Raw genomic sequence first — 27,299 nt, 5'->3', positions numbered from 1 at the left:
GTCAAGACATTAGTGAAACATAACACTGTTCTGGTATTTATAGGTCTAATATACTAGGGTCTTAAGCCTGTACTTGGTGTTAGGTAGTATGTTTATTTTCTCATGAGACACTGTAATTGTAATTATACTGTATTATCTACTGTGAGTTTCCATGACTTTTAAATGTACATTACATCCAAACTGAAAGGTGACACTGTAAACAAATTCTCCCAGCAAGTGTTGCTATGCAATTTAGTTCCTAATCATTACACACAGAGATGTTGCACAGAACAGCTCATGAGGCTAACTGCACTTCAATTGTCATTAACTTCTGCCAACTCAACTGCATCAATTTCTTTTCTTTTTCTCCTTAATGAATTATAAAAAAGATAATGTGAGCTGGGCCTGTTGGCATAGCCTGTAGTCCTGGAACTCAGGATGCAAGGCAACCTGATTCTAATTCCAGCAAAGTTGGCCTGGAAGCTGAGAAATGTATTGGGTAAAATGAGTTCTACTGGTGGCTTGCTTCCTCCACATCAGTCAGCGCTCTAGGGCAGACTATTGCATACTCCTGTGACTTCCAGCTGATTGTGAATATGAGACTATGGCTGCCCAGGCTATGTCAACAGTGTCCTATGGGGAAGAAAGATTAAGATACTCTGCTTTCTTCACTGAAGAATCTCTCAGAATCTTTAGTATACCAATATGCACTATGACTCTCCAGTAAGGACTATATTCAGCATTGCCTAAATTACTAGCTGTGGATCCTTCCCCTTCAGAATATCTAATGCTGTGGAATAATCCTTCTGTACATTGTGTAAATGACACCAGTTGGTTTAATAAAGACTGGCCAATACCTGGACAGGAGAAGGTTAGGTGGGAAAGGCAGACTAAGGACACTGGGGAGAAGAAGGGAGGAGTCTAAAGGTCGCCAGGAGGCAGAGGGAGCAATACATGCTGGAGGGCAGGTAAAGCCAGGAGCCATGTGACAATACATAAATAGAAGTGGGTTAAGTTGTAAGAGTTAGTTAGTAAAGCCTGAGCTATTTTGGATGAGAATTTGTAACTAATAAGTTTCCATGTGGTTATCTGGGAGACTGCTGGGACACAGAGAACTCCGCCCACAATCTAATGTCACTTAATGAAATTCATGTTCAAAAGAACAGTGTGTGGGAAATGATCTAATCATTCATTCCTCAGCTCCCATCAAGAATCTCCACCCTTTGACTCTGTATCAAAATGACTCCTTTCCCACAGTTTTTGTATCTCTCCTAGTTGACAGCTAGAACTGTTTAAAGACTTTAATGCTCTAGGATTGCAAATGTTTTGTAATTCTCTGATTTACTAACTAAAACAGTAAGTGTCTTCAAAACTTATGACATCATACGTAGTAGTAATCTCTGTACAGGCCCAACAAATCATTCTGTTCTCACCCAAACCAGAAGATGTTATTTCCATTCTGTCAGACCTTATCTATGGATTGTGGGGCATGAAGAATGAAGCCCAGGGGAAAGATAGAAAGTGATGGCTTAAATTGGATTTAGTAAAAAGATCAAACCATCTCAATCCTTCCTAGTATAGAGACCAAAAGGCAGCCCAGCCCAGGAAACTGCATCTACAAGCACAAGTGGAATCATAATGAGGGGTGTGTGGGCTACCCAGCCCTACTAAATGTTATAGACAGGACAGAGAGAGGAGTCAAAAACAGAGGCAATTGGGAAATGGAACAGCCTGCTGAATTCCCTAACAGTAATCCTCCTAGTGTAGTGCCAGTAACTGGCTAGAACTACAGTAACACTAACAAGCACGAATACCCAATGCTAAATGTGCATGGTTTTTAAGTTGATTTTAGATGATCTAATTTTTATTATAATCAGGATCGTCAACAACAGTATGTTGATGTCAGTCAGAGTCTGTAATTGCTTCTTTAAGCCAAAAGATGGACCTTTTCTCATGTAATTTGTATACTTTCTGGCTGATCAGAGTTTAAGAAAATACTCTAGGAATTTTAGAGATGCTGATCTCATAGAAAATGAGGAACCAACAATATAGTAAACCAGGACCTGTTCCATTTTAGTTTTTTTTTTTTTTTTTTTTTTTTGGTTTTTCGAGACAGGGTTTCTCTGTGTAGCTTTGCGCCTTTCCTGGAACTCGCTTTGGAGACCAGGCTGGCCTCGAACTTACAGAGATCCGCCTGGCTCTGCCTCCCGAGTGCTGGGATTAAAGGCGTGCGCCACCACCGCCCGGCTCTGTTCCATTTTAGATCACTGCCTTGTAAGTTATCTTCATGTATATAGTAACAATTCAGAACATAATTTAAATTTATAATGGAAATTTAGACTTAAGTTAAAAAAATCCCACTGATACAAATCTAAAATTAAGTAATTTATTTATAAAATAACAAAAATTTATGAATAGGTCTGTTTATTGTATTGTGAAAATGGTCTTGGTACATGAGAAACATTATATACTTTGAGGACAGCATTCAGAACTATTAAGACAAAAGACAAACTATAATTTTTAACTCATTCTTGATTTAGGGGAAAGGCTATAAATTACTGGCTGGAATGCATTCAGCATGAGCTCAGATTCTATATAACATAAAGCATGAAAAGAGTACAAAAGATGTTGGAGTCCAATAAGCCCACACCTAAAGTTTAACCATAAACTTCCAAGGACTTTTTATTCATTCTTATAGATTAGTCTTCTTTTGAGACAGGTTGATTTTATCTCCAAGGCTCAAGGCCATTCCCTGTAAAGAAGAATGAAGATGTTTATATTTATAATCTAATTTTTGTGATGTTGGGGATTAACCCAGGGCCTATATATACTATGAGAGCACTCCCCAGACTGAGTTATATCCCCAGGCTCAACAAAGATGTAATTATTGAAACAATGCCCAAATAGTAGGTGACACCAGCTTAACTAAGGCTCCATTCATTCGATGATATCCAACAACAACACAGATTCCAAAAGAATCTGTTCCACAAGCATCACACAGGAATCAATGTTTTAGGCAGTATCTTAGAGTAAGCCATTTTAAATGAACTGAAGTTCAGAAAATACCACACATACACACACATATACATACATACACATATACATACATACACACATACACATGTGTATTTTTCATCCCAAGCATAAAACATGATTATGACAGAAGATATCATACTATTGAAACAAAGACATGAATCCTTCCTCCCTTTATTCAGTTCAGAGATATTCTCAAAAAAAGGGTGTTATTACCTGACTCTTTGCACGAATTCTTATATGACCAGTAACAGCAGCATCTGGTCCCTGGTGAACTGGCTTCTCAATGCTGACATTTGCAAGTGCATCCTCTCCAAATATAGAACGAGCATACAGGTTGGCTGCCATAAAGCCACAGTAGCCAGAAAGGGCCTGGGAGAAATTGTGATAAATTCAATATGTTGCTAGAGAATTACACCCTGGCAAACTCAAACTATTATTTAAAATCTTACCTATGTGTTACAGGGTATAGGACCATATGAACTTACCAAGACTCAAAGCAAATATATGTGTAGGAAGTGAGAATTCCCAGTGCATATTCTATTCAATAAACCTGACTTTCAAGAGAATACTTATTCAAATTTGTATTTATATATTCAGTGCTTATTTACTTATTTGCCTCTTGCACCAGACTTTTTTTTTTTTTTGGTTTTTCGAGACAGGGTCTCTCTGTGTAGCTTTGCGCCTTTCCTGGAACTCACTTGGTAGTCCAGGCTGGCCTCGAACTCACAGAGATCCGCCTGGCTCTGCCTCCCGAGTGCTGGGATTAAAGGCGTGCGCCACCACCGCCCGGCATTGCACCAGACTTTTAACTTCAATAAAGAAAGACTTCTTTTGCTGGACTTAGTAATCATTGAAGAGACTAATATATGAACTAAAACCTACTTGTTTAGCAGTAAACATGTTCTCTCTCTCTCTCTCTCTTTGTGTGGATGTGTGTGTGTGTGTTGTATTGTGTTGTATGTTAAGCAAACATTCTATCACTGAGCTACATGCCCTAGCCGACGGTAGACATTTGCTTATTAGTAAGTTGCACATTATGGCATTAACAGAAATTTTCTAAAGAAAGATCCAACTTCATTTTGTCTTTGTTCTAGTCTTTTTTTCATGTGGACACAGCAGAAAGCCATTGTATCAGAGATTTATTCTGACTTACAATCAGCCCATGAGGGTATGGTGGTATTTTATTTGTACTGAAATGTGATTTTAATTGTATGTTAATAAATAAAGTTGCCCGGGGGTCAGAGCTATTAGCAAGCCATAGGAAAGCTGGGTGTTGGTGGTGCACATCTTTAATCCCAGCACTTGGTAGGCAGAGCTATGTAGATCTCTGTGTGTTCAAGGATACAGCCAGCATTGGAGACACACGCCTTTAATCTCAATACCAACCATAGAAGACCTGGAGGTCTATACAGACAGGCAGTGACGAGGCAGTCATGTGGGTGGTTTTATAACCAATGAGAAGGCAAAACAGAAAGTCTATATAAAGACAGACAGGAAGTAGGTCTCTTTCGGAGAGGTCTCTTGGCTGAAGAGGCTAGCTGCAGCAGGCGGGTAAGGTTCTTAGCTCTGATCTCTTGGCTTTTGTCTTTGCATTGGCTCTGTGTTTCTTATTTAATAAGATGGTTGGTTACATCTACATGAGGGAGGGGCATTTGCTAATCCAGTATCACAAATAAACTGTTTTGGAATAAAGTCTCTATCTGAAAGAGATATAAGACAAAAAACAAAAACAAAAAACAAAACCCCAAATAATCTGACTGTTCTAGTAAGTACATGACCATGAACAAGCAGGATGACACAGTTCAGAAAGAGGTGAGCAGATCTAAACATTTGTGGGTGACTTCTTGGAGATATTCCAGAGTGACACTGTTTTCTTCATCCTGAATTATTACGAAAACACACCCGAGGAAACAGGAAAAGGCCGGCAGTCTACTGTACCACTCTTTCAGACTTTAGCCTTTTCTAGTAAAATTTTACCTTCTCTGGAGTCAGGCACTTCATGTTGGTTGACTTTAAGATATGTTGTAAATAGTCATTTAAGTCAATCATATTGGTGTTAACTGTCACCTGCAGAGGACAAAAACTGAGTAAATCTTACAGTGAAAGTTGCAGATAATTGGTATTTCATCCTAGAACTATCTTCCAACTATTTAGGGGAAGAGTGGGCAATAAAAAAGTGGCACCTACAACATCAACTGGCATCAGAGCAGCGCTTTCAGACAGACCCTTCACTAGACCATCAGGGAATAAAGTTTCCCATCAAGCCATGGACAGCACTAGAGCCAATGGTAGATTACCATTCAGACACAGACGAGGGGGAATCCTGTCTACACTGTATCAAATTAGTTACAGTCACAACTTGCTTAGGCCTGGTGGTGCACACCTGCAGTATCTGTGCTTAGGAGATGGACTGAGGTCTAGGTACTGGAGACTTGCCTGGACTACAGAGTGAGATACTGTCCCAAGATTTCAAAAAGAATTGCCATTCTATTTAATTGACAACAGCGAATCACTAAAGTACTTGCATGATTTCTAGTTAAGGATAATTCACAGGAACAGATAATAAAGAACTGTTTGCTTTTCACTTTTGGTGCTTTTTAGTAGGAATTATTTCAAAGAACTCCTTATCACTAGTCAAAAGGAAGACAGGTAAAGGAAACCTCTCAAAGACTAACTTTATTTTCCCATTCAAATTCGGCCCACATCTGACGGAACTCGGCATCAGTGCAAGTTGCAGGCTGGATATAGTCCATGATGTCAATGTGGATGTCACTGAGGACCACACAGTTTCTGTCACTTGCTGCTCCAGAGACATCATAAACTGTAATATACATTCAGAAAGACCCCAATCAAAGGGTAGATGTTAGTGAAAAGTTACAAATAATTATGATATTAGCAAACATTGATATATACTAGATTCTAAGTGCTTATAAATATTACCAATTGAACAGGGCTATCAATCCTACCTTACTATTTTCCATCTCACAGAATAGGAAAGCAGAGCAGCCAAATATGTTGTCCCAGGTTACCCAACTGATAAGCAATAGGACTTAAGGATTTAGACTCAGGTATACTTTGTCTTTTGTTGTTAAGCAAACAGTTCAGTTTGGTGAATATTTATAGAGCAGCTATAGTGGAACAGGTACTGTACTAGATACCAAGTAGTTCAGTAGTCTCATAGTTGGGACCTAGCTATAAATCCAAATGTTTTTTCTAATATTTGGATATATGTTGCTGAAACTTAGTAAAATAAGATTATCTGTGTCTATGACTGTCTCTTCCATAGAAAGGTATAATCTGGGCTGGTGTGATGGTGCATGCCTATAATCCCAGCAGCTGGAGCTGAGGCAGAAGTGTCAATTTCCTTGAGGCCAGTATGGGCTACCTACCCAGTGAGACCTTGTTTCAAAAAACGAAAAAAAAATAAGTTATAATCTGATAGGGGTCTACTTTTCTCCTCACTCCATTTTACTTTCAGAGAAAACTGAAGATTTATTTAAAAGATCTTTTTTTACCCTCCCTTCTCTCCTTTATTTTCTTCAAGATTCACCTTTTTGCTGCCTATGATTCTTAGTTGTGTTCAGGACCTCACTCCACCATAATTATCTCTTTCAGTCTCACAGTTTTATTCTTCCCTTCTGTCAATTTTGTTACTGGCAGTCTATAAACATACCCGAGGATTTCTTTTTATTTTTAATTTATTTTTTTCTTCTTGCTCAGTCTTCAACCCACATACTGCCCAAGATATGCCACAGACATGTTTTATGACCAGCAATGGACAGACCCAAAGGCCTAACTTTCAGGCTTTATGTTTCTTCAGATACTTGTTGAAGACTTACTTTTCTAGACAAAGTTTGACCAACTGAGCTACATCCCCACCCCTCCCCCTATTGAGGATTCATATTTGGATCTTTTTCAAATTCTAGACTCATGTCTTACTTCCCTTAAGTATACTTAGCTACTTGAACACTCCATTTGCTTAAGATCAGTTTCCCTCGTTCCTCTCACATTTGCCCTCTTTCCTCCATCAACCACCCAATCCAGGTACCCAAGGGCTCCTTCAACCATTTCCTCTCGGTTCAATAACTATCTCCTTAACATCTATCGGAGTCAGCCCTTCTTTCTACTCTAACCACTGCTCTGTCTGGATAGGCCTCCCGCTCTCACATAGGCCTACACAGGCAGTCTTCCTGCATCGTCTACAATGTTACTGTCTATATTGCTGTCACAGAAATAATCATAGATCTCATTTGTAATCCTCCAGTGTCTTCCTGTTTCATGGATAAATGCTTGAATCTTTCCCAGAGCAGGCAGGGTAGAGCTTTCATTGACATTCCTGATTTACTTTTGCCCACCACCACTTTCAACCCACTCTGCCAGGCCCAGCAATCCACGTGCATTTGTTCTGCCTGCACTCTTAATCATCTGCAGAATACTTACTGACTGTTTAAATCAGTTCAACCCAACATGGGCTTTTCTAACTTTTCCTCTAATCTCTTACACCACTTTGAGAATTGACCAAATCCCTTCATGGACTCACACACTGCTTCTCATACAGGCTTCTTTCATAGCATTTAGCATTATCTAATCCCTTAATAATAAGCCTTCCTTTTCCCAGCTTCTCATACTACACTGTTTCCTTTGTCCTTTTTTTTCCCCCTCCCAGAACTGAGGACCGAACCCAGGGCCTCTAGCAAGCGCTCTCCCACTGAGCTAAATCCCCAACCCCTACACTGCTTTCTATATGGCCCCAAAGTATGGAGTGTGTCAACCAACCCTAATCATATTATGTCATTATTTTTGTCTCTTCATTTTGCCTAGTGGTTTCTTGAGGACTATGAGTCTATCTGGCTCATTCTGGTATATCTAGAATATAATATAAAAGCCTGGTTACCATAGAGAGTACCGAATAAATAAATGGATTCAGGTTCTGCCCTCAAGCCATATCCATAGCTGCATACTACCAAATTCTTTACTAAAAAGCATTCAACTATCATGTGCTATAAAACAGAACCATACCTATATTGCCAAAAATTATTCCATTTTCTGTTGATGCTACCTTGACATTAGCTTTAATATTTGCAAAATCATGAGGAGCAAGAGTCAAAGGAGATGGTTTTTCCACAAGTTTCAGATCCCCTGGGAGAAAAAAAAGGTTTGGTTATAGTTAAAAACACACATACTAATCATTAAACAGTATTAGAATGTATGCAAATTTAATAGTTTTTAGAAAAATGAAGTGTGTGAGTCAAATATTATGAGGAAAAAAAATAAGGAAATAATCTAATAATAAATATCCTAGGCAATGACATTAATCTATACCTCTATTAAAGGGTAATAGACATAATTCTAATATTCTACACAGAACAACTATATTCGTGAGTGGGACGGATACTTTGAGTATACCATTTTATTTCCATAAATGAATATGAGCTTCTCAGAAAGGTCAATGTATATATACCATAGTCTTAACCTACATACACCATTACAATGAGCAACACACCCTGCAAAAAACCTGTACATTCTGAGTCATGGTTCACTGAAGATAGGGCAAAGCGTAATTTCTCTGATATCCTAATGCCCCCAAACTCTTGCATAAGCCCCATGGAATCTGGAGGCACTTCACTGTTCTATACATAATTTACATTGTCAACACTATATGTAGAAGTGGTTACAGAGAATCTAATTCATATGCCTTTACCAAGTGAAAAAAACACATTGAAAAATGCCAATAATGATGCACTGCTTTGACTACATGTGGCAGGTACCAGAAAATACTTAATTCCCTTCCAAGGCAACTTAAATTTTAACTAAGTGAACTACTTGGTAAATGTGTTTTTATTTATTTGAGACAGTGGGTTGTGTAGTCCAGTGATGTCCTCCAACTCCTGAAATTCCTGGCTCCACCCAAGTCATGGGAGTACAATCACACTGAGTTAATGTGGTGCTGGAGATGGAGCCCAAAGCCTTATGCATGCTAGGCAAGCACTCTCCAAATTCACAGTTACCAGATCAAACTCAGAACTGAACCCACCTCTCAAACCAAGAGCATAAGCCAGTCAGTATGACAAAGGTTCAGAAAATTGGTAATTTAAGGAGACAAAATTTTAAACCTTAAACTAAGCCTTGCTTAAACAATGTTACAAAGCTCTTTACACTGAAAGCTCTGACCCTTTCTTAGTAATTCACCATGAAGACCTATTATATAAAAACGTTTCCTTAGGATCAATTTCCTCACCTAGAGTAGCTAACTCTAATGTGCAGTTCTGCAAAGTATCACTGGTTTGGTTTACAACAAGAACATCCAGGACAATATCATACTGATTGACATGAACATAAGCTTCTGCATATACAGGATCCGAGAAACCTGTCAACTGGGTGACCTGTCAAAGCAAAAACAGACATAATCAAATTAATGAAACAATTTAGCAGGAACAACAGGAAATGGGAATGGGAGTTACTGTTACATGGGTATAAAATTCAGTTTCACAAGATAGACAAATTCTGGAGATGGTTGTACAGTTATGGAGACGGAAGTAACACTACTGAACCACACACTTAAAAGGTCTGAAACGAGGGAGCTCAGCCTTGGGTCCTGGGTTCAACTCTCAGCAGTGGAAAGAAGCAAAACAAGTAGAAACAAGCAACAAAAAGACCAGGTTAAAACAGTAAATTTTATGTTCTGTAATTTTTACCATAATGAAAAGAGAAATCTAAGCCAGTTATGGCGATGCACGCCTGTAATCCCAGCACTTGGAGGCAGAGGCAGGCGGACTTCTGAGTTCCAGGCCAGCCTGGTCTACAAAGCCAATTCCAGGACAGCCAGGGTTGTTACAGAGAAACCTTGTCTTGAAAAGCCAAAACCCAAAACAAACAACAACAACAAAAACAAAAACGGAAAAAAAGAGAGAGAAATCTAAAATATGTGTAAGTGTAATGTTGTGCTAACAAGTCCTAATTTGTTGTTTTTTTGAAGCAAGGTCTTGTTACAGAGCCCAGGCTGGCCTCAAACTTGGATCTTGCTGTCTCAGCTTCCCAAATGCCAATTCTCACTTTTGAGAAAAGCTTTAGCAATTCTGCTACTGACTTTTATTTGTAATGGTCAAATCAACTTGAGACCATTCACTCATCTGATAGGTGAGGGATAACTAGCTCACAGTCTGTCTTTTTGTTAGGTAGCCCAGACTGCCCCTGACCTTGTAATCTTTCTGTAAGTGCTGAGATTATCTGCCTGGTTCAAATGAAGTCTCATGGACCTAAAAATCACAGGGACTGGGTCGAAATGGATGCTAGGACTGGAGGTACAGTTCAGTGGAACAGTGTTTGCCTGGCATCATTAAGATCCTAGACACATAGACATGCTCTCATGTGTGCACACACACACAACCTCCCATGTACCTCTCAATTCTATGTAACTAGTTATTTAATTAAAACAACAACAAAAATCTGTACACATGCACAGCAGGACGACACTTCCTGATTAATATATATATATATATATATATATATATATATATTCATTTATTTATTTTTTTCTTTTTTTAAAAAAGATTTATTATGTGTACAGCGTTCTGCCTGCATGTCAGCAGAGGGCGCCAGATCTCATTATAGATGGTTGTGAGCCACCATGTAGTTGTTGGGAACTGAACTCAGGACTTCCGGAAGAGCAGCAAGTGCTCTTGACCTCTGAGACATCTCTCCAGCCCCATGGTTACTATAGTCTTAAATAGCCAATTTAAATAAATTTTCAACTGGGCACGGTGGCATAAGCCTTTAATCTCAGCACCCGAGAGAGAGCTCAGCAGATCTCTCTGAGATTGAGGAAAGCTTGGTCTACACAGTTAGTTCAGGCCAACATGGGCTACACAGTGAGACGCCACCTAAAATGAACAAACAAACAACAAACAGGTTATATATCTGAGACTGTGTTACCTTGTTAAGTTTGGATGCTAGGGGATCTGCTGCCTCTTTCCTCTGCGTATTGCCCATTGCTGCCAACAAACTCAGCTGAAACTGATCTTCCTTGCAATTCATTTCATTCTTAGCAGTTAGTTGCATGAAGGAAATGGGGTCATCAGGTTGTACTGTTACATTCCTCTTTTCAGATTCTTTCTGTGTTGAAAAAGCAATGCACATGTCTTTTTATATGGAAAGAACAATAGCTTTTCATAAATTTTTCACAGGGACAGACTCACAGATAGAGACTGAAAAAGCAATAAAATTAAGATGGAAAAAACCCCAACTTACAAAGCACTTTATGGATTTATCATATATACTTTACCTTTTGGGATAGTTTCTCTTCTTCGAGTTTGGCAGATAACATTTGGGAAAGCGACTGCCTGCATTCCTTATTAAAAATGTCATTCATTAAAGGTGAGCACTCAGATAAGACCTTGAGGCACAGGGAAATTCGGTCAACATCATCATCAGTAATTGGCTTCTTAGGAAGAGAGGATTTTCCCAAATGAAGGATAGTTGCCATAAGCAACATAGCCTCAGCAACAAAAGACTACAAAAGTAGAGAAATTGGTTATTGCTATGATTCTCCAATTGCAGTAAAGACACTCAAACATAACTGACAGACAAGTCAAGAATTCACCAGAATTAAACTTCAAATTGCCTCGAGTTTATTTCTCTAGTTATTCCCATAGCCTTCTACCTGTTTTGTTCTGTCAGCTTTCTAAGGCTTCACTGACTCTTAGTTGAAAAATAGCAAGGATTTCTTAATGCTTTAAACACACCAAAAAGCTGAAAGAACAATGGGCTTCACCAACTGTTGACTTTTTAACCATACTTCCTTTCTTGTGTTCACGTTCATGTGGATGCATGCACGTGGATGCAAGGGTCAACCTCAGGTGCTGTTTCTTAGGAGCTGTCATCTTGCTTTCTGAGACCAGGCCTTACTCTGGGACTTGATGAGGCTCAATGATTAGGCTAGGCTTATTGGCCAACAAGTACCAGGGATACTTCTGTCTCTGCCTCTACTCAGATTACAAGCACAGCACTGCACCTGACTTTCTGTATGGGTGCTGGGGCAGGACTCAGGTCAAGATTGTGTGATAAGCACTTTAATGACTAAGCTAGCTCTCCAAACTTCCATATTTGCTTTCTTATTAACTCATATATGCATACTTTGGCTGGTCATATAAAAATAAGATTCTCTTCTTCATAAGTATACTAGCAACTATTTACTAAGAATAAGGACAATCTCTTATAAAAACAAAGTACTGATTTCTGAACAATCCCCAAATATATGTACTAGACTGAATTCAAATAAATCTTCCTAAACCACCTCAAAATGTTTTTATTTTACTTTTAAGCCTAGGATCAGCTTCAACATTTTATCAGCTATTATTCTCTTCAGTCTCTTTTACACTAGACCAGTTTTTGTTTTTTACTTTTTATTGAATCCTTGTGAATTCCGTATCATACATGCTAATCTCACTCATCTCCCTGTCCATCCATGTAGACCCTAGCTCTTGCAACCTCCCCCCAAATAAAAAAGCAAAAACAAAAATAAAAATATAAAAACGCAAATTAAAGAAAAAAAAAATCTCACAATGGAAGCTGTGGTTTGTCACAGTGTGTCACCCAGTACACCCTTTTGCCCAAACAGCTTTACTTGCAAATGTTCGTTGCAATGAGTCACTGGTCTGGTTCGAGGCCTCTGGCTTCTGCTACAGCTACAACATCAATACAGAATCTGCTCTAGGACTCCTCTCAGATATCCTATTGTCCTGTGTCATGGAGGTCATGGAGATCTTGCAGCTTTGGTTCTGCAGGGCTGGCACCTCAACTTGCTCCAGCAGTTCTTAGATGGGGTAGATTTTGGGGTGGGCCAACTCAAAGCGTTGGATCTGGGCCTGGGTGGTAGCTGAGTTGGTCAGTCTGCCTGCTCTCCTATGCCTGAGTCACCAGGGCCAGTTTTCCTGTTTTGCTCAGATGAGGGGAGGGGCTAGCTCATTCACACTCCCACACTGCACAGGTGAGGGCTGCACTCACAACCTCTGGGCTTGCTCACCTGAGGCCAAGCCTGTACTGTGTTGCCCAAGCAAGGTGAAGGGCCTGCTCTCCCAAATGCTGCAGACAAGGAGGGGCAGGGTCAGCTACCCCATGCTGCCCAGGCAAGGAGCAGGACCAGTGCTCCCAAGTACCACAACCAACGAGGAGGAGGGCTAGTTCTGCACAGCCCTCAGATATCAACATGGCCTTAGGCAGCAGTCCAAACTAGGATGTCGCATGGTCTTTAATGGTGACATGGGTCACAGACATAGACCCAAACCCTTGCTGTTGTAGGGCTGTGGACCCAGACATGGCCCTCAGCAGCACAGGCTGGGACATCACCACGGCATCAGGCAGCTTCAGGCTGTTTGTTCCTCACTATCCTCGCATCTCCAGTTCTGCCTCTTTTCACAGTGCAAACTGTTCTGCTTCTCTTATCTCTCCACCACGTTCTTGCTCATCATATTGGCAACTACCCACCTGGGGCTCATGGATGCAGGCAGGGGGCCTCTCTGGTGTCTCACACCCCCAGTGCCATGTAGCAGTGGGCGAGGGCATCTCTGGTGTCTGCTGGCCGGGCCTCTCCAGTGTCCCTCACCACCTTGCCCAGGCATGGTCTTGTGGCTCCCTTGGTGTCTCATTGCTTCAGGCACAGCACCAGTCCCAATGAGGGCCCCAAACATGGCCCTCGGTGTCTCTGCTTCCTTTCTGTCATTACTTCTGATGCAGCACCAGGACCTCTGGCATGGCCCTCAGTGTCTTGCTGCTTCCTGGGTCTCATTGCTTCCTTGATTATTATTGTCTTGTCATTTCCTCTGTCTCATTGCTTCTGACACAGCGATCCTGGATCCTGGCCAGGACCCTAGGTGTGGCCCCCCATGTCTTGTTGCTCCTCTGTGAAGGGGACTCCCACACAGTGGGGTCTCCCGGATTAGGCACAAACCACACTCAAACAACTGTTTTTTTCGGAGATCCTTTATTAAACAGGGAAGAAAAGTTACAGCGGCTGCTTTCTGACTTGCAGAAAAATAGTAGCAAATGACCTTGAAGGTGTAATTTTTAAGAAAAAGAGGGGAGCTCTGTGTTAGAATTGGCTAGGATGCAGTGTTAGAGGAAATAGAGGACAAGGGAGAGGGGGAAGTAACAGGGAAAAGGGGCGTGGATATTTGTTGGGGGTGGTGCTGATAACAAAGGACTGCCTCTGGATAGAGGAGACAGACATGGCACATAGGCAAATGGCAGCTTTATAAAGGTAAAAAGGAAAACCCCACGTTAGGATGAGGTGTTTAATTTTAAATGGGCATGTTAATTACGTAATCCAATGGAAGCTTTGGATTACTAAACTTTGGTAGTCTGCCTTAGGAGGAAGAAGAGGCCAAATAAAGGAACAGACCTTGGTGGCTAGCTTCAGGAATTTAATTGGTTTTTAGCAAAGCAGAGAGAGGGAATGGGAGAAAAGAGCAAGGCATGCCAGAGCCACATGCTCGAGTGGGCTAGTGTCCCTTCCCTCTGTATCTCATTGCTTCGGTCTTAGCACCAGGACCCCAAAGGGGCCCTAGGCATGACCCTCGATGTCTTCTCTCTTCCAGCACAGCACCACAGCACCAGGACCCCATGGGGCCCTGGCTGTGCCCGTCTGCACGCGGTACAAATACAATTAGTCTCGTCGATTCCTCGATGTCTCGTCTTTTACGATGCACAACGGAGGCGCAGAATGGTAGCACAGGATGGCGGTGCAGGACCACAGCACTGGGACCCCAGTGGGGCCCCGGCTGTGTCAGTATGCCCTATGCACGTGGTACAAATAGTCTCATCGATTCCTTGATGTCTCTTTACAGGATGGTAGCACAGGTCAGCGGGATGGCGGTGCATGGTGACAGCACAGGACAGTGGCACAGGTCAGCGGGATGGCGGTGCATGGTGACAGCACAGGACAGTGGCACAGGTCAGCGGGATGGCGGTGCACGGTGACAGCACAGGACAGTGGCACAGGTCAGCGGGATGGCGGTGCATGGTGACAGCACAGGACGGTGGCGCAGGATGGTAGCAGAGGACGGCGGCGCACGGTGGCACAGGAAGGTAGCAGAGGACGGCGGCGCACGGTGGCGCAGGATGGTAGCAGAGGACGGCGGCGCACGGTGGCGCAGGATGGTAGCAGAGGACGGCGGCGCACGGTGGCGCAGGAAGGTAGCAGAGGACGGCGGCGCACGGTGGCGCAGGAAGGTAGCAGAGGACGGCGGCGCACGGTGGCGCAGGAAGGTAGCAGAGGACGGCGGCGCACGGTGGCGCAGGAAGGTAGCAGAGGACGGCGGCGCACGGTGGCGCAGGATGGTAGCAGAGGACGGCGGCGCACGGTGGCGCAGGATGGTAGCAGAGGACGGCGGCGCACGGTGGCGCAGGATGGTAGCAGAGGACGGCGGCGCACGGTGGCGCAGGATGGTAGCAGAGGACGGCGGCGCACGGTGGCGCAGGATAGTAGCGGAGGATGGCGGCGCACGGTGGCGCAGGATGGTAGCAGAGGACGGCGGCGCACGGTGGCGCAGGATGGTAGCAGAGGACGGCGGCGCACGGTGGCGCAGGAAGGTAGCAGAGGACGGCGGCGCACGGTGGCGCAGGATGGTAGCAGAGGACGGCGGCGCACGGTGGCGCAGGATAGTAGCGCAGGGCGGTGGTGCAGGACCGCAGCACTGGGACACCCCATGGGGCCCAGGCTGTGCCCATATGCACATGGTACAAATACAATTAGTCTCATCGATTCCTCGTCGATTCCTCAGTGTCTCATCTCTTACGACGCAGGAGGTGGGGCAGGATGGCAGCACTGGGACCCCATGGGGCCCTGGCTGTGCCCATATGCACGTGGTACACATAAAATCAAACAGGCCACATACATAAACATAAATTAAACAAACACCTGGCCTGGGGAAGCACCAGCAGAGAAGTGGGCATAATAAGTCTGAAGGAGAAGGAAGAGAGGTGGGAGTGTTAAACCAATGTCTGAAAAAATTATGGCTGGAAATTTCCTAAATTTACGAGAACTATATACCAGACTCTAAAGCTCAATGAATCACAGAGGGAACATGAAGAAAACTACATGAACAACACATACTGCTAAAACCCATGATAAGAATAGTATAATGGTGGGTGGTGGCGGTGACCACTTTTAATCCCAGCACTTGGGAGGCAGAGGCAGGCAGGTCTCTCTGAGTTTGAGGCCAGCTGGTCTACAGTTTCATGACAGCAGGGCTGTTATACAAAGAAAACTGTTTCAGAAAAAAACAAAACAAAACAAAACAAAAACAAAAAAAGAAAAAGAAAGAAATGGGAAGAAGAATATAAACCAGCCATGTACATACAGGTGAAGGAGTGATGAGAGATTTCTCGCTAGGAAGACAGAGGACAACAAGCACTACACCTTTACAGTGCTGGAGAAAACAATGCCAACCGAGAACTCAATTTCTACAAAGACATCTTTCAAACTGTAAGTGAAGGGGGCGGAGGGAGATAGTGTAATTGGTAGAATGACCGTAACGTAAGTGTGAGGTTCTGAGTTCAGACCTACATTATAATGAAAGTAAATGCACATTCTTTAGGTCTAACATCTGTGATAAATGGACACTCCTATTTGAGAAGGCCAGGCAAATACCATGACCGGTTCCTAAAAATTCAGTTAAGAACCAGGCCTCAGTTCTTAGTTCTGCCTCTTGAAACTGGACGGACATTTCTGAGGAAGCCGCCAACAAAGGGCAATCAATCCCCATGCTCCTGACAACAAGGACAAGGAGAACTGCACATACCAGGCCCCAGCCAGCCTCCACCGTATCTCAAAGCAAAAGCCAAATAAAGACAAGCCTGGGACTTGTCCAGATTTGCTCAAAACTGGTAAAACTATAGCCTTAGCCAACCCCTGTGAGCCCTAACCAATCAGAAATGTACTAATATGATTGCCACTCACATAAGCCAATCATAGATAGAATGACCTCACTGCCTTTACAATTCCTTCAGCTGTGTATGAAAGACCATGCAAGCTTCTCTCAGGGTTGCCATTTTTGTGTCAGTGGCCCCAGCATGCTGGAACTCTTAACACTCTTGCTGATTGCATATATGGATGGTGGTCTTTTGTGGGACTTCTCTAGGACCCTAAGACTATTTGCACAAAGAGAACAAAGAGAAAGGGAAATGGCACAAATGGAAGCATGAGAATGAGACAATGAAAAAGCAAGTGTCCTTCTTTGTATGAAGCACAGCTGAGTGTACTAATAAGACCTTAAACTGATATTGCAAACATTCTCCTAATCATTCAAAAGTGATGTAACAATTCATGAGGAAATCAATTAGACTCTTGAGATAAAAATGGCTGGAGGCTTGGACTATAAAACTATTAAATATTGGGGCTGGAGAGATGGCTCAGAGGTTAAGAGCACTGACTGCTCTTCCAGAGGTCCTGAGTTCAATTCCCAGCAACCACATGGTGGCTCACAACCATCTGTAACGAGATCTGGTGCCCTCTTCTGGCCTGCAGGCACACATGCTGTATACATAATAAATAAATCTTAAAAAAAAAAAAAAAAAAAAAACTATTAAATATTATGAATATGCCTAGGAAGGGTTTATAAAAAATATGGGGAAGTGTTTGTTAAAATGTTGAGTAAAAATGCAGTTTGTAAAGCACAAAAATGGTTTTTTTCAATTGGTGAAAAAAATATTAGACAGATACTAGCCAATTCAAACTCTAGAGGGTTTCAATGATCCTGTCTTTCAATTGTCCATCTTCACTACAGCATTAACAAAACTTGTAGTTAACTGTTGTAATCATAAGTGACTTTCACTCAAATTTATTTATTTTTAGTGGTGCTAAGGTTCAAAACTGGGGCATTATATATGCTAAGTAGGTCCTCTACCACCACATTACAACCTCTTATAACATTCTTTGTTTACCTTAAAAATGAATTTAAAAATATGTAAACATTCAGAATTGTATCAGGAAGGTACTTTTTCTTTCCAAGTGAAAGAAAAATAGTTTTAGGTAAATAAGTGCTGGGAGCTTTTGTTTGTTTCTTTTATTTATATATTATTTTCAGGTAAAGAATATAGCCTCAAACTTGCAATCCTCCTGCTTCCTGAGTGCTTGGATTATAGGCATATATCACTAAACTTGGTTCTGAAAAGAATTGTTTACCAACTGACTTATAAGAATAATCAAGTTATTTAGGCAAAAAGAAAATTCTCCTGCCTCCACCTCTCAGGTAACTGGGATTAAAGACAGGTAGCACCATGCTCAGCTCAAAGAATTGACTATTATGACAAACTGTAAAGAGAATCACACACACACACACACACACACACACACACACACACACACACAAAATATATAGTTTTATTCAGTCTAAGGAAGGAATTCTGATGGAACATGTATGAACCATGAAGATATTCTGGTGAGTGAAAGGAAAGGTTTCCTGCATGATTTCTTTTAAACACAGTACCTAGAATAAGTAAATTTCTATAGACAGTTGAGTTGGTCTTGTAGTTAAAAGCACTTGCTATGCAAGCTTGACAACCTGAGTATGGATCTTCAGAACCCACATGAAAAGCTGGACACAGTGGTACATGTCTAATCCCAGCACTCCTGCCAGGAGATGCCAGGTAGAGACAGGAGAATTCCTTTGAAGGCTGTGGGCCAGCTAACCTGGGCATGCAATGCAATGGTAAACAACAAATGCCCTACTTCACACTTAAGGTTGTCCTTTACATCTGTGCCACGGCACGCACAGGTGCATCCTAATACTACACTACACTACACACACACACACACACACACATTTAAAAAGTAAAATATAATAAATGTTACAAGGAACTGAGGACAGAAAGCAAGGCAGAGTTACTGTTAACTATATATAAAGTTTCCTTTTTGGATGATAAATAGAAGCACTGGGAGGGATGGTAGCCGTGGTCACTTAACACATGAATGTACTTAAGGCCACTTAACTACACAATTAAAAATTGTTAAAATGGTAAGGTTCAGGTTATGTATCTTTTTACTAGAATCTTTAAACTCAGTAAAAAAGTACTTTGGAGCCAGGTGGTGATGGCACACGCCTTTAATCCCAGCACTTGGGAAGCAGAGGCAGACAGATCTCTGCAAGTTTGAGGCCAGCCTGGTCTACAGAGTGAGTTCCAAGACAGGCTCCAAAGCTACACAGAAAAAACGCTGTCTTGAAAAACCAAAAAAGTACCTTGGAAGGTGCTTGAACTTTGTCTTGTTTCCAGCTCTCAATATCTGGTCATTTCTCATCTTGATCCAGACACCAGAAAAAAAAATTGGAAAATGGATATTTATATTTTTATTTTCTGAGACAAAGTATCATGTGGTTCAGGCAGGCTTTAAACACAGATTTTCCTCCCCAAGCCCTCTGAGTGCTAGGATTTCCAGGTATGTGCCATCATACTGACAAAAATTATTATTTTTCCAAAAAGAGGGTTTATGAAGCAAAATAAGCCAAACTCAGAAAGATAAATACTGTGTTTTCTCTCAATATGGGACTAAAATGTGTGTGTGTGTGTGTGTCATAAAACCAGAAAGAGGATCGTAACAGGGGAGGAATGACCTTAAGGGAAGGAGGAAAGGAGTAGTGGAATTCATGGGACAAGAAAGCAGAAGGAAGACATTGTTTAGGAAGAGAGAACGGGGGTGGGGGGATATGAGGGAGGAGAGTGAGGCTGGGGGTAGGTAGGGCAGTGAATCAGAATAAATATAGTGACACCTACGAAATACAATAGGGAAACCCATTACTTTGTATGCCAACTTAAGAAATTAATTTTTAAAAAGAGGATTTGCTATTTATAACAAAATAATAATGCGTCATAGCTTATAATGGGTATGTGGTAGGAAATGTAGGACAATATTGCAAAGGGTCGGTGAGGTTTGAAAGAATGGAAGCACACTACTGTAAATGAGAATATACTCAGAACTTTCAGAAGCTGTAATCAGGTACCAACTAGAGATATCATTAGGTATCAACAAAGATAGAACTATTTAAGAGATATTGTAAGATAAAATAGGTGACAACAAAGATGCAACTGAGAAAAAGTCATTACTTTTAGGCCACAGAAGTGACTTCATAACCCCTCATCAGACTAATCTTATTATTTTGGATTACTTTGTCAGTTTTATAGTCATGTTATACTACTGTGTCTATTTCCCCTACTAAGTCCCAGGCTCTTTTATGACAAGACCTCTAGCATTAACTTTTAAGTTTTTCACTGTTCAATGGAGTAGACTCAATAATCAATTACTGGGTAAATATAGAATAAATGAACATACGTTTTGCTTTTTCTTCTCCTGAACCAACGCTACATAGCGTAATGCAATCTTGGTGAGAGTTGTGGCAAGGGAGGCAGCAACAAAGAAATCTCCATCCAGGAGGAACCCTCTCAGGGGTGGTCTGCAAAGGAATCAGTGAACATGAAACCCAACAAACCCTTGAACAGCACACAGCTTTTGCATAAATGGGTCAGACACTTACTGTCTCTCTTCGGTGGTAAGGATGTCATTAAAATTCCTCATTAATTCTCAAAATGAAAAAGAATATCTAACACTTTTCTCAAATAAGTCAACAGTCCAAAGAACAGAAGGAAAAGGGAGCTAATAAGCTACTTCCAAGTGCCAGTTTATCTACCAGTTCACAGGGTTGCTGACAGGGCTCTCTCTTTAGGTCTAAATTCCTCTTCTTGAAGATGGAGACAGTACACTCTCTCTCAAAGGGTTGCTGTCAAGACTATAAGACAAACTACTTAGCCTGGTTTCTAGCACATAAGACATTCAATAACATTGTATCCATCATTTTCCCCACCTTATAAATACAGCAAAATAAAGAGGAAAAAAATCCCAATGTAACTTTATCTATTAAAAATGGACGATTGGAACTGGGACTATAGCTCCAGTGGCAGAGCACTAATCCAGCATGTGAGCAGCCCTGGGTTTTATTTCAAGAGAGAAATGAGGCTGGAGAGATGGCTCAGAGGTTAAGAGCGCTGGCTGCTCTTCCAAAGGTCCTGAGTTCAATTCCCAGCAACCACATGATGGCTCACAACCATCTGTAATATGATCTGGTGCCCTCTTCTGGCCTGCAGCCATATATGCAGGCAGAACACCGTATACATAATAGCTAAATAAATCTTTAAAAAAAAAAAATTGACTCTGTCAAGAGAGAAATGTACAATAAAGAAAAAGAAAAGGGAAAAACTTCAAAATATCTTTCTGATACTGACAAGCAACCAAACTTAAACATCAACATAGTATTTCCTATGTGAGCAAAGTTTTTGTTTATTTTTTTGAGTAGGGTTTCTCTGTGTAGCCAGTGAACTCGATCTGTAGACCAAGTTGGCCTTGAACTCAGAGATCTGCCTGCCTCTGTCTCCCAAGTGCTGGGACTAAAGGTGTGTGCCACCACTGCTCAGTTGTAAAGTAAGGTTTTTTGTTTTTGGTCTTTTGGGATAGGGTTTCTCTGTATAGCTCTGGAGCCTGTCCTGGAACTTGCTTTGTACACCAGTCTGGCCTCGAACTCTCTGCGATCTGTGTGCCTCTGCCTCCACCTCCAGAGTGTTGGGATTAAAGCTGTGCACCAAGCACTGTCTGGCTGTAAGTTGTTTTTTTTTTTTTAAAGGATTACTTGTTTATTTAAAAATTTGTAGTTTTTTCATTTTACATACCGCTTACTGTTCCTCCTCCCCCACCTCTCCCCCCACTCCCCTCTCCCCCTCCTCATAGGGGGTAAGGCCTCCCTAGGTATTCAACATAGATTGGCATACCAAGTTGGGACAGACTCAAGCCCCACCCCCTGCATCAAGGCTGAGTAAGGCATGGCACCATAGGGAATGGGCTCTAAAAAGCCAGTTCATGTACTCGGGATGAGTCCTGGTCTGATTGCCAGGGGACTCACAAACAGATCAAGCTACAGATCTGTCACCCTCATTCAAGGGGCCTAGTGAATGGAACTAGAAAAAAATTATCCTGAGTGAGGTAACTCAGACCCAGAAAGAAAAACACAGTATGTACTCACTCATAAGTGAATATTGGATGCAAAGCAAAGGATAAACAGGCTACAACCCACACAACCCCAGAGAAGCCAGGTAAAGAGGAGGACCCTGAGAGGATCGCCCCAGGAAGGGGAAAGGGCTAAGATCTCCTGGGAGGGAGGAGTAGAGAGGAAGAGATGGGAGATAGGAACATGAGGGCTCGAGATAGCCAAGTTTGGGGAGGGACAGAGAGGGAGAACAATGAAAGAGGGAGCCATTATGGGGTTAGGGAGAAATCTGGTGCTAGGGAAATCCCCAGGAACCCACAAGGGTGTCCCCAGCTAAGACTCCTAGCAATGATGGAGAGGGTGCTTGAACTAGCATTCCCCTGTACTCAGATTGGTGACTACCCCAGTTGTCATCATAGAAAATATATCCAGCAACTGATGGAAGTAGATACAGTGATCCATAGTCAAGCACTGGGCTGAACTCCTGGAGTTCAGTTGAAGAGAGAGAGGAGGGACTATACGAGCAAGTGGGGACAACATCATGATGGGAAACACCACAGAGACGACTGACCCAAGCTAGTGGGAGCCCATGGACTCTGGACTGACGGCTGGGGAGCCTGTAAAGTAAGTTTTAATAGAACATTTACTTCACTGCAAACAACAGGAACAAAGGACTAAAATCAAGAGACAATTCACAGGAAAACCTTACAAACATACTTTCTTAAGAACCTTAAAGGGCAAACACTTTGACTTAAGCATCAAAACCTAACAAGAGAAAGAAAGCACATGACTGCTTTATCCCCAAGAGTAACAGTACAGCAGTAGAGTAGACAAAGCATGAACCTGTTACCTGTCTTCTTCTTTCTTGGTAGGTCTAGAGCTGCTGAGGGCACTCTGGGTTGCATAGGTACCCATCTCTGTAACCAATTTCTGAACTGGCCCAACAGTTATTTCCTCTTCCGGTTTTAACTCGCCAGCTTCTTTCTTTATTTCTGACTCTACAATTGGGATCTAAAAACCAATTGAACACTTGATTTAATAACATCACAGTAGAGTTACATTGAGATAGTCAATCAACTTGATACAGAAGGCATTCTGGGGGATTTTGGAACATGGCACTCTGCTCTCTGTTTTCTTTCCTTCCTAGGATAATGTAGCAGGAAGAACACAAGCTTTAGAGCTGGTGAATCTCATCTGAATTCCCACACCACCACTTATAACTTGTATGACGCTGAGTAACATAATGAAATAATTTTGAACGTCACTTCTTTTTTTTTTTTTTTTGGTTTTTCGAGACAGGGTTTCTCTGTGTAGCTTTGCGCCTTTCCTGGAACTCACTTGGTAGTCCAGGCTGGCCTCGAACTCACAGAGATCCGCCTGGCTCTGCCTCCCGAGTGCTGGGATTAAAGGCGTGCGCCACCACCGCCCGGCTGAACGTCACTTCTTAATCTGTTAAGGGGGAATCCTAATTCTTTCTGAACAATTCCTTAACAGAAAAATGCATATGACAGTGTCTAGCAAAACAGATGTGCAGTGGGCCTCATTCCTCCTCATTTCTGCCCCCCCCCCGAAATATGAACCTAAACACTTATCCTTCTAAAATAAAAAGTATAAATAACGTCACCAACCACCTTTTTAGCTGATCAAAGGGCTATAATACAGCTTGCTTTTTTTGTTAACATTTTACCTTAAATTTATCATGTATGTAAGAACTCTAAGAGTCTTTAATTATAACTTATTTTAATTTAGAGATGAAAAAACAGTCCAGGCAGTTAAGAAACTGAAAATGAAGGTCTCAGAGCTAATTATTAACAGTAATTAATAGAGAACCCAAATCTCTTGACAAAGTAGTCTATTGTTTTTTGTACTCATGAAGTTGTTTTGGTGAAGGAATGATCCAATACTAGTACACAAACAGTCTAAAGTTAGCCTTGCTCTGAAATATACTTTCCAAACACAGCAGCAATAGCAGAATTTACCAGCTATTACGAGGCATGGTGGTACACATCTTTAATCCCAACACCCAAGAGGCAGAGGTAGGTAGATCAGTAAACTTTTCGGTTCAAACCCAGCCTACTCTATTTAGTGAGTTTCAGGCCAGCCAGGGCTACATAATCAGACTTTGTCTCAAGAAAAGAAGAAAAAACAAAAAAACAAAAAACAAAAAACAAAAAAAAAGGAAAAGAATTTTATTAGCTGCACAGAACATTCTGTTCAAACAAAATCTCACCCAAAGGTAAATAAACAATTTGAACAGGTTTTATGTTTATCATGGAGGCTGGGGGCACTATTAGTTTTCCACAGCCCCTGAGGCTTATTTTTTTTTTTAAAAAGATTTGTTTATTTAGCCGAGCGGTGGTAGCACACGCCTTTAATCCTAGCACTCGGGAGGCAGAGGCAGGAGGATCTCTGTGAGTTCGAGGCCAGCCTGGTCTACAAAGTGAGTTCCAGGAAAGGCACAAAACTACAGAGAAATCCTGTCTCAAACCCCCCCCCCACAAAAAAAAAAAAAAGATTTGTTTATTTATTATGCATACAGTGTTCTGTCTACATGTATCCCTGCAGGCCAGAAGAGGGCACCAGATCTCATTACAGATGGTTGTGAGCCACCATGTGGTTGCTGGGAATTGAACTCAGGACCTCTGGAAGAGCAGTCAGTGCTCTTAACCGCTGAGCCATCTCTCCAGCTCCCCCTGAGGCTTATTTATCTGGATAATTAAAATAAAAATTGCAGTGTTCTTTAGCCCAAACACTACAAAAACATAAAAGTGAATGATCACATAAATATCAACTGCTGTTTTTCTTTCTACTTGTGCTAGGCATTGAACCAGGCATGTACTCGATCACTAAGCTGCTAGCCCAGCAGAGTTTTCTAAAGCACAAACCACCACACAAAGCAGAGTTTAAACACGTACCTCCCCAAGGGACCTGCGGACCTCAGTCATCACACTCTGAATGTCTTCCTTTGTACTACAGTACTCTCCCAGGATCCACAATGCTCCTCGATAAATCCTAGAAGAAGAATATAAGATCTAGGGGTTGGAGAGATGGCTCAACAGTTAAAAGAGCACTGACTACTCTTCCAGAGGACCTAGGTTCAATTTCCAGCACCCACATGGCAGCTCACAGCTGTCTGTAACTCCTGTTCCAGGAGATCCAATGCCCTCATACAGACATGCATGCAGGAAAAACACCAATGTACATAAAATAAAAATAAATAATTAAAAAATATAAGATCTAAAATAAAGATCTGGGAACAAACCTTGATGCAGAAATGTTTCTCTGTGAATTTAAGCTAATACAAGAAAACAGGACTTTGTATTCTGGAGGAGGAGAGTTTTAGAAAGACTAATAAATAGGAAGTTTTGTTTTTCTCCAGAAATCACAGAAAAAATAGCTATTCTCATTCACTGTCATTAGATACATCCTATATTCAGTGAGTCACGCAGTAAAAATTAAATACCAAAATGTTTCCCACAGCATTAATTTAGGGAACAGATAAAATAAACTTGGCTTTAACACTTTCTACTGTAAGAACTATATTATTTGAATACAGTTTTAAATTCATTACACTTTTTATCTGTAGTCACTTCAAGAGACAAAGCGCTGAGCAGAATGATGAGGGGAACTTAATCAAGTTGGGGTGGGGTTAAGCTCACTGGCACCATGCTTACCTCAGATGCACAGGGGCTAGATTTGATCCCCAGCATAAAAAAGAAAGCAAGCAATGACAGCCAGTTGTGGTAGGCACTCAGGAGGCTAAGGCAGGAGGCCAGTCTAGGCTACTCAGCAGTGCCCTGTCTCAAGAACAAAACAACTCCCCTATCCCAAAATGTTAACAAAGACACCAATAATTTTCCATTTTAAAATGTTAAACTGGATAAAAGTTTAGCCATCCTTTTTTTTCTACATTTAAACTGAATTTATTCAGAAAAATAAAATCAATCACGGAAACCAAAGCTCCAGAAGATTATAGCTATCAAAAGCAAAGCTTTGGTATAATTTTTTTTCTCAAAAACGGGACAAATCTTATTTACTTTCATACATACAAACACACATCGTACATAATATGTGTATGATATGTGTGCATATGTATGTATGTCAGTATATATCTCAGTCATTTTCACATTACTGAACCAATCTTGCACTGGTCTCAACCTATCTAAGTAGACATACTATAAATCTCTTGCAGTTTATCCATTTAATGCAGTAAGAAGCAAAATTTGTATTCAACAACCCTTTCTCATTAACAAAGGCTATCTGAATCTAACATACTATCAAGATTCAGGATGTGGTTTCAATCCTTTTTAACAAATGCTACGGGTGACATAGATAATAGTAATCCAAAAAATGATTTTAAGTACACCACTTCAAAAATATGCTTCTTGAAAAAAAAAAAACCGCTTCTTGGTCATTCTGGGATTCACAATGTTTTAGATGTAATTAGAATATAGAAGCCTAGCTAAAGTCAGGCAGTGGTGGCACACACCTTTAATCCCAGCACTTGGGAGGCAGAGGCAGGTAATTCTCAGTGAGTTTGAGAACAGCCTGGTCTACAAAGAGTTTCAGGACAGTCAGGACACAGAGAAATGCTGTCTCAAAAAAACCAAGAAGAGGAAAAGGAAAAACAATCCTATACATTTTGAATTGAGAATGATGGAGGAAGATGTTGTACATAATGTGTCTTATTATCTATTTTATTTTCCACCAACTGACTCTAAATGCTCAACTTTACACGTTAGTGTATTTTAAACTTACTTGACAGACTTAATAGCATGGAAGACTTCAAGCATCTTTTCAACAATCAGCATTCTCAGGTTGTCAAAGCGCTGAATGGCTTCACGAACAAACTCCAAGACATCAGCAGCTGCGGCTTCATTACTGTCACTGAGAAACTCCATTAGCTAACAGAAAAAAGAAATGGGACAAATAGTTACACAGTTTTGAGGAAATTATCTAAAGCCAAAAATAAATTAATAAACAAAGAATAAAAGTATCAACAGCCCTGTGTGCAGCCAAGTTTTTGATGAAGATTAAGACAAAGAAATCTGAGTTCTTACCCTAGTTACATAGGAATACACATAAAAATTTGAAATGTACAGTAAGATTTTTGTTATCTCAGACAGTTGCAATTTCTGGAGATAAGATGTAAAATAACTCAAAAACAAAAATAGAGACAGGAGAGATGGCTCAGCAGTTAAGAGCACTGGCTGCTCTTCCAAAAGTCCTGAGTTCAATTCCCAGCGCCCACATGGTGGCTCA

The 27,299-nt window shown here is 41.4% G+C and overlaps 1 protein-coding gene across 1 annotated transcript in view; it reads right to left on the bottom strand.

Annotated features, from left to right (window-relative positions):
* Window positions 1–2,351: 2,351 nt before the first annotated feature.
* Window positions 2,352–27,299, bottom strand: part of Copb1 (COPI coat complex subunit beta 1) — a 44,357-nt gene continuing 19,409 nt past the window's right edge. Inside the window, exons 11-22 of the mRNA XM_052714502.1 lie at window positions 26,796–26,941; window positions 24,953–25,049; window positions 22,888–23,048; window positions 20,336–20,456; window positions 11,297–11,524; window positions 10,948–11,127; window positions 9,254–9,398; window positions 8,035–8,154; window positions 5,691–5,836; window positions 4,993–5,082; window positions 3,229–3,384; window positions 2,352–2,731 (exon numbers count right to left, since the gene is read on the bottom strand). Coding sequence (XP_052570462.1) covers window positions 2,672–2,731; window positions 3,229–3,384; window positions 4,993–5,082; window positions 5,691–5,836; window positions 8,035–8,154; window positions 9,254–9,398; window positions 10,948–11,127; window positions 11,297–11,524; window positions 20,336–20,456; window positions 22,888–23,048; window positions 24,953–25,049; window positions 26,796–26,941 — 1,650 coding nt within the window. The 3' untranslated portion in view covers window positions 2,352–2,671. The remainder of the gene's footprint in view (window positions 2,732–3,228; window positions 3,385–4,992; window positions 5,083–5,690; window positions 5,837–8,034; window positions 8,155–9,253; window positions 9,399–10,947; window positions 11,128–11,296; window positions 11,525–20,335; window positions 20,457–22,887; window positions 23,049–24,952; window positions 25,050–26,795; window positions 26,942–27,299) is intronic.

This window comes from Peromyscus californicus, unplaced genomic scaffold (genome assembly GCF_007827085.1).
Source record: "Peromyscus californicus insignis strain IS unplaced genomic scaffold, ASM782708v3 Scaffold_4__1_contigs__length_199733344, whole genome shotgun sequence".
Taxonomy (NCBI): Eukaryota; Metazoa; Chordata; class Mammalia; order Rodentia; family Cricetidae; genus Peromyscus; species Peromyscus californicus.
Note: the sequence above shows the minus strand (reverse complement) of the source record. Positions and strands in the feature narration are given on the sequence as shown.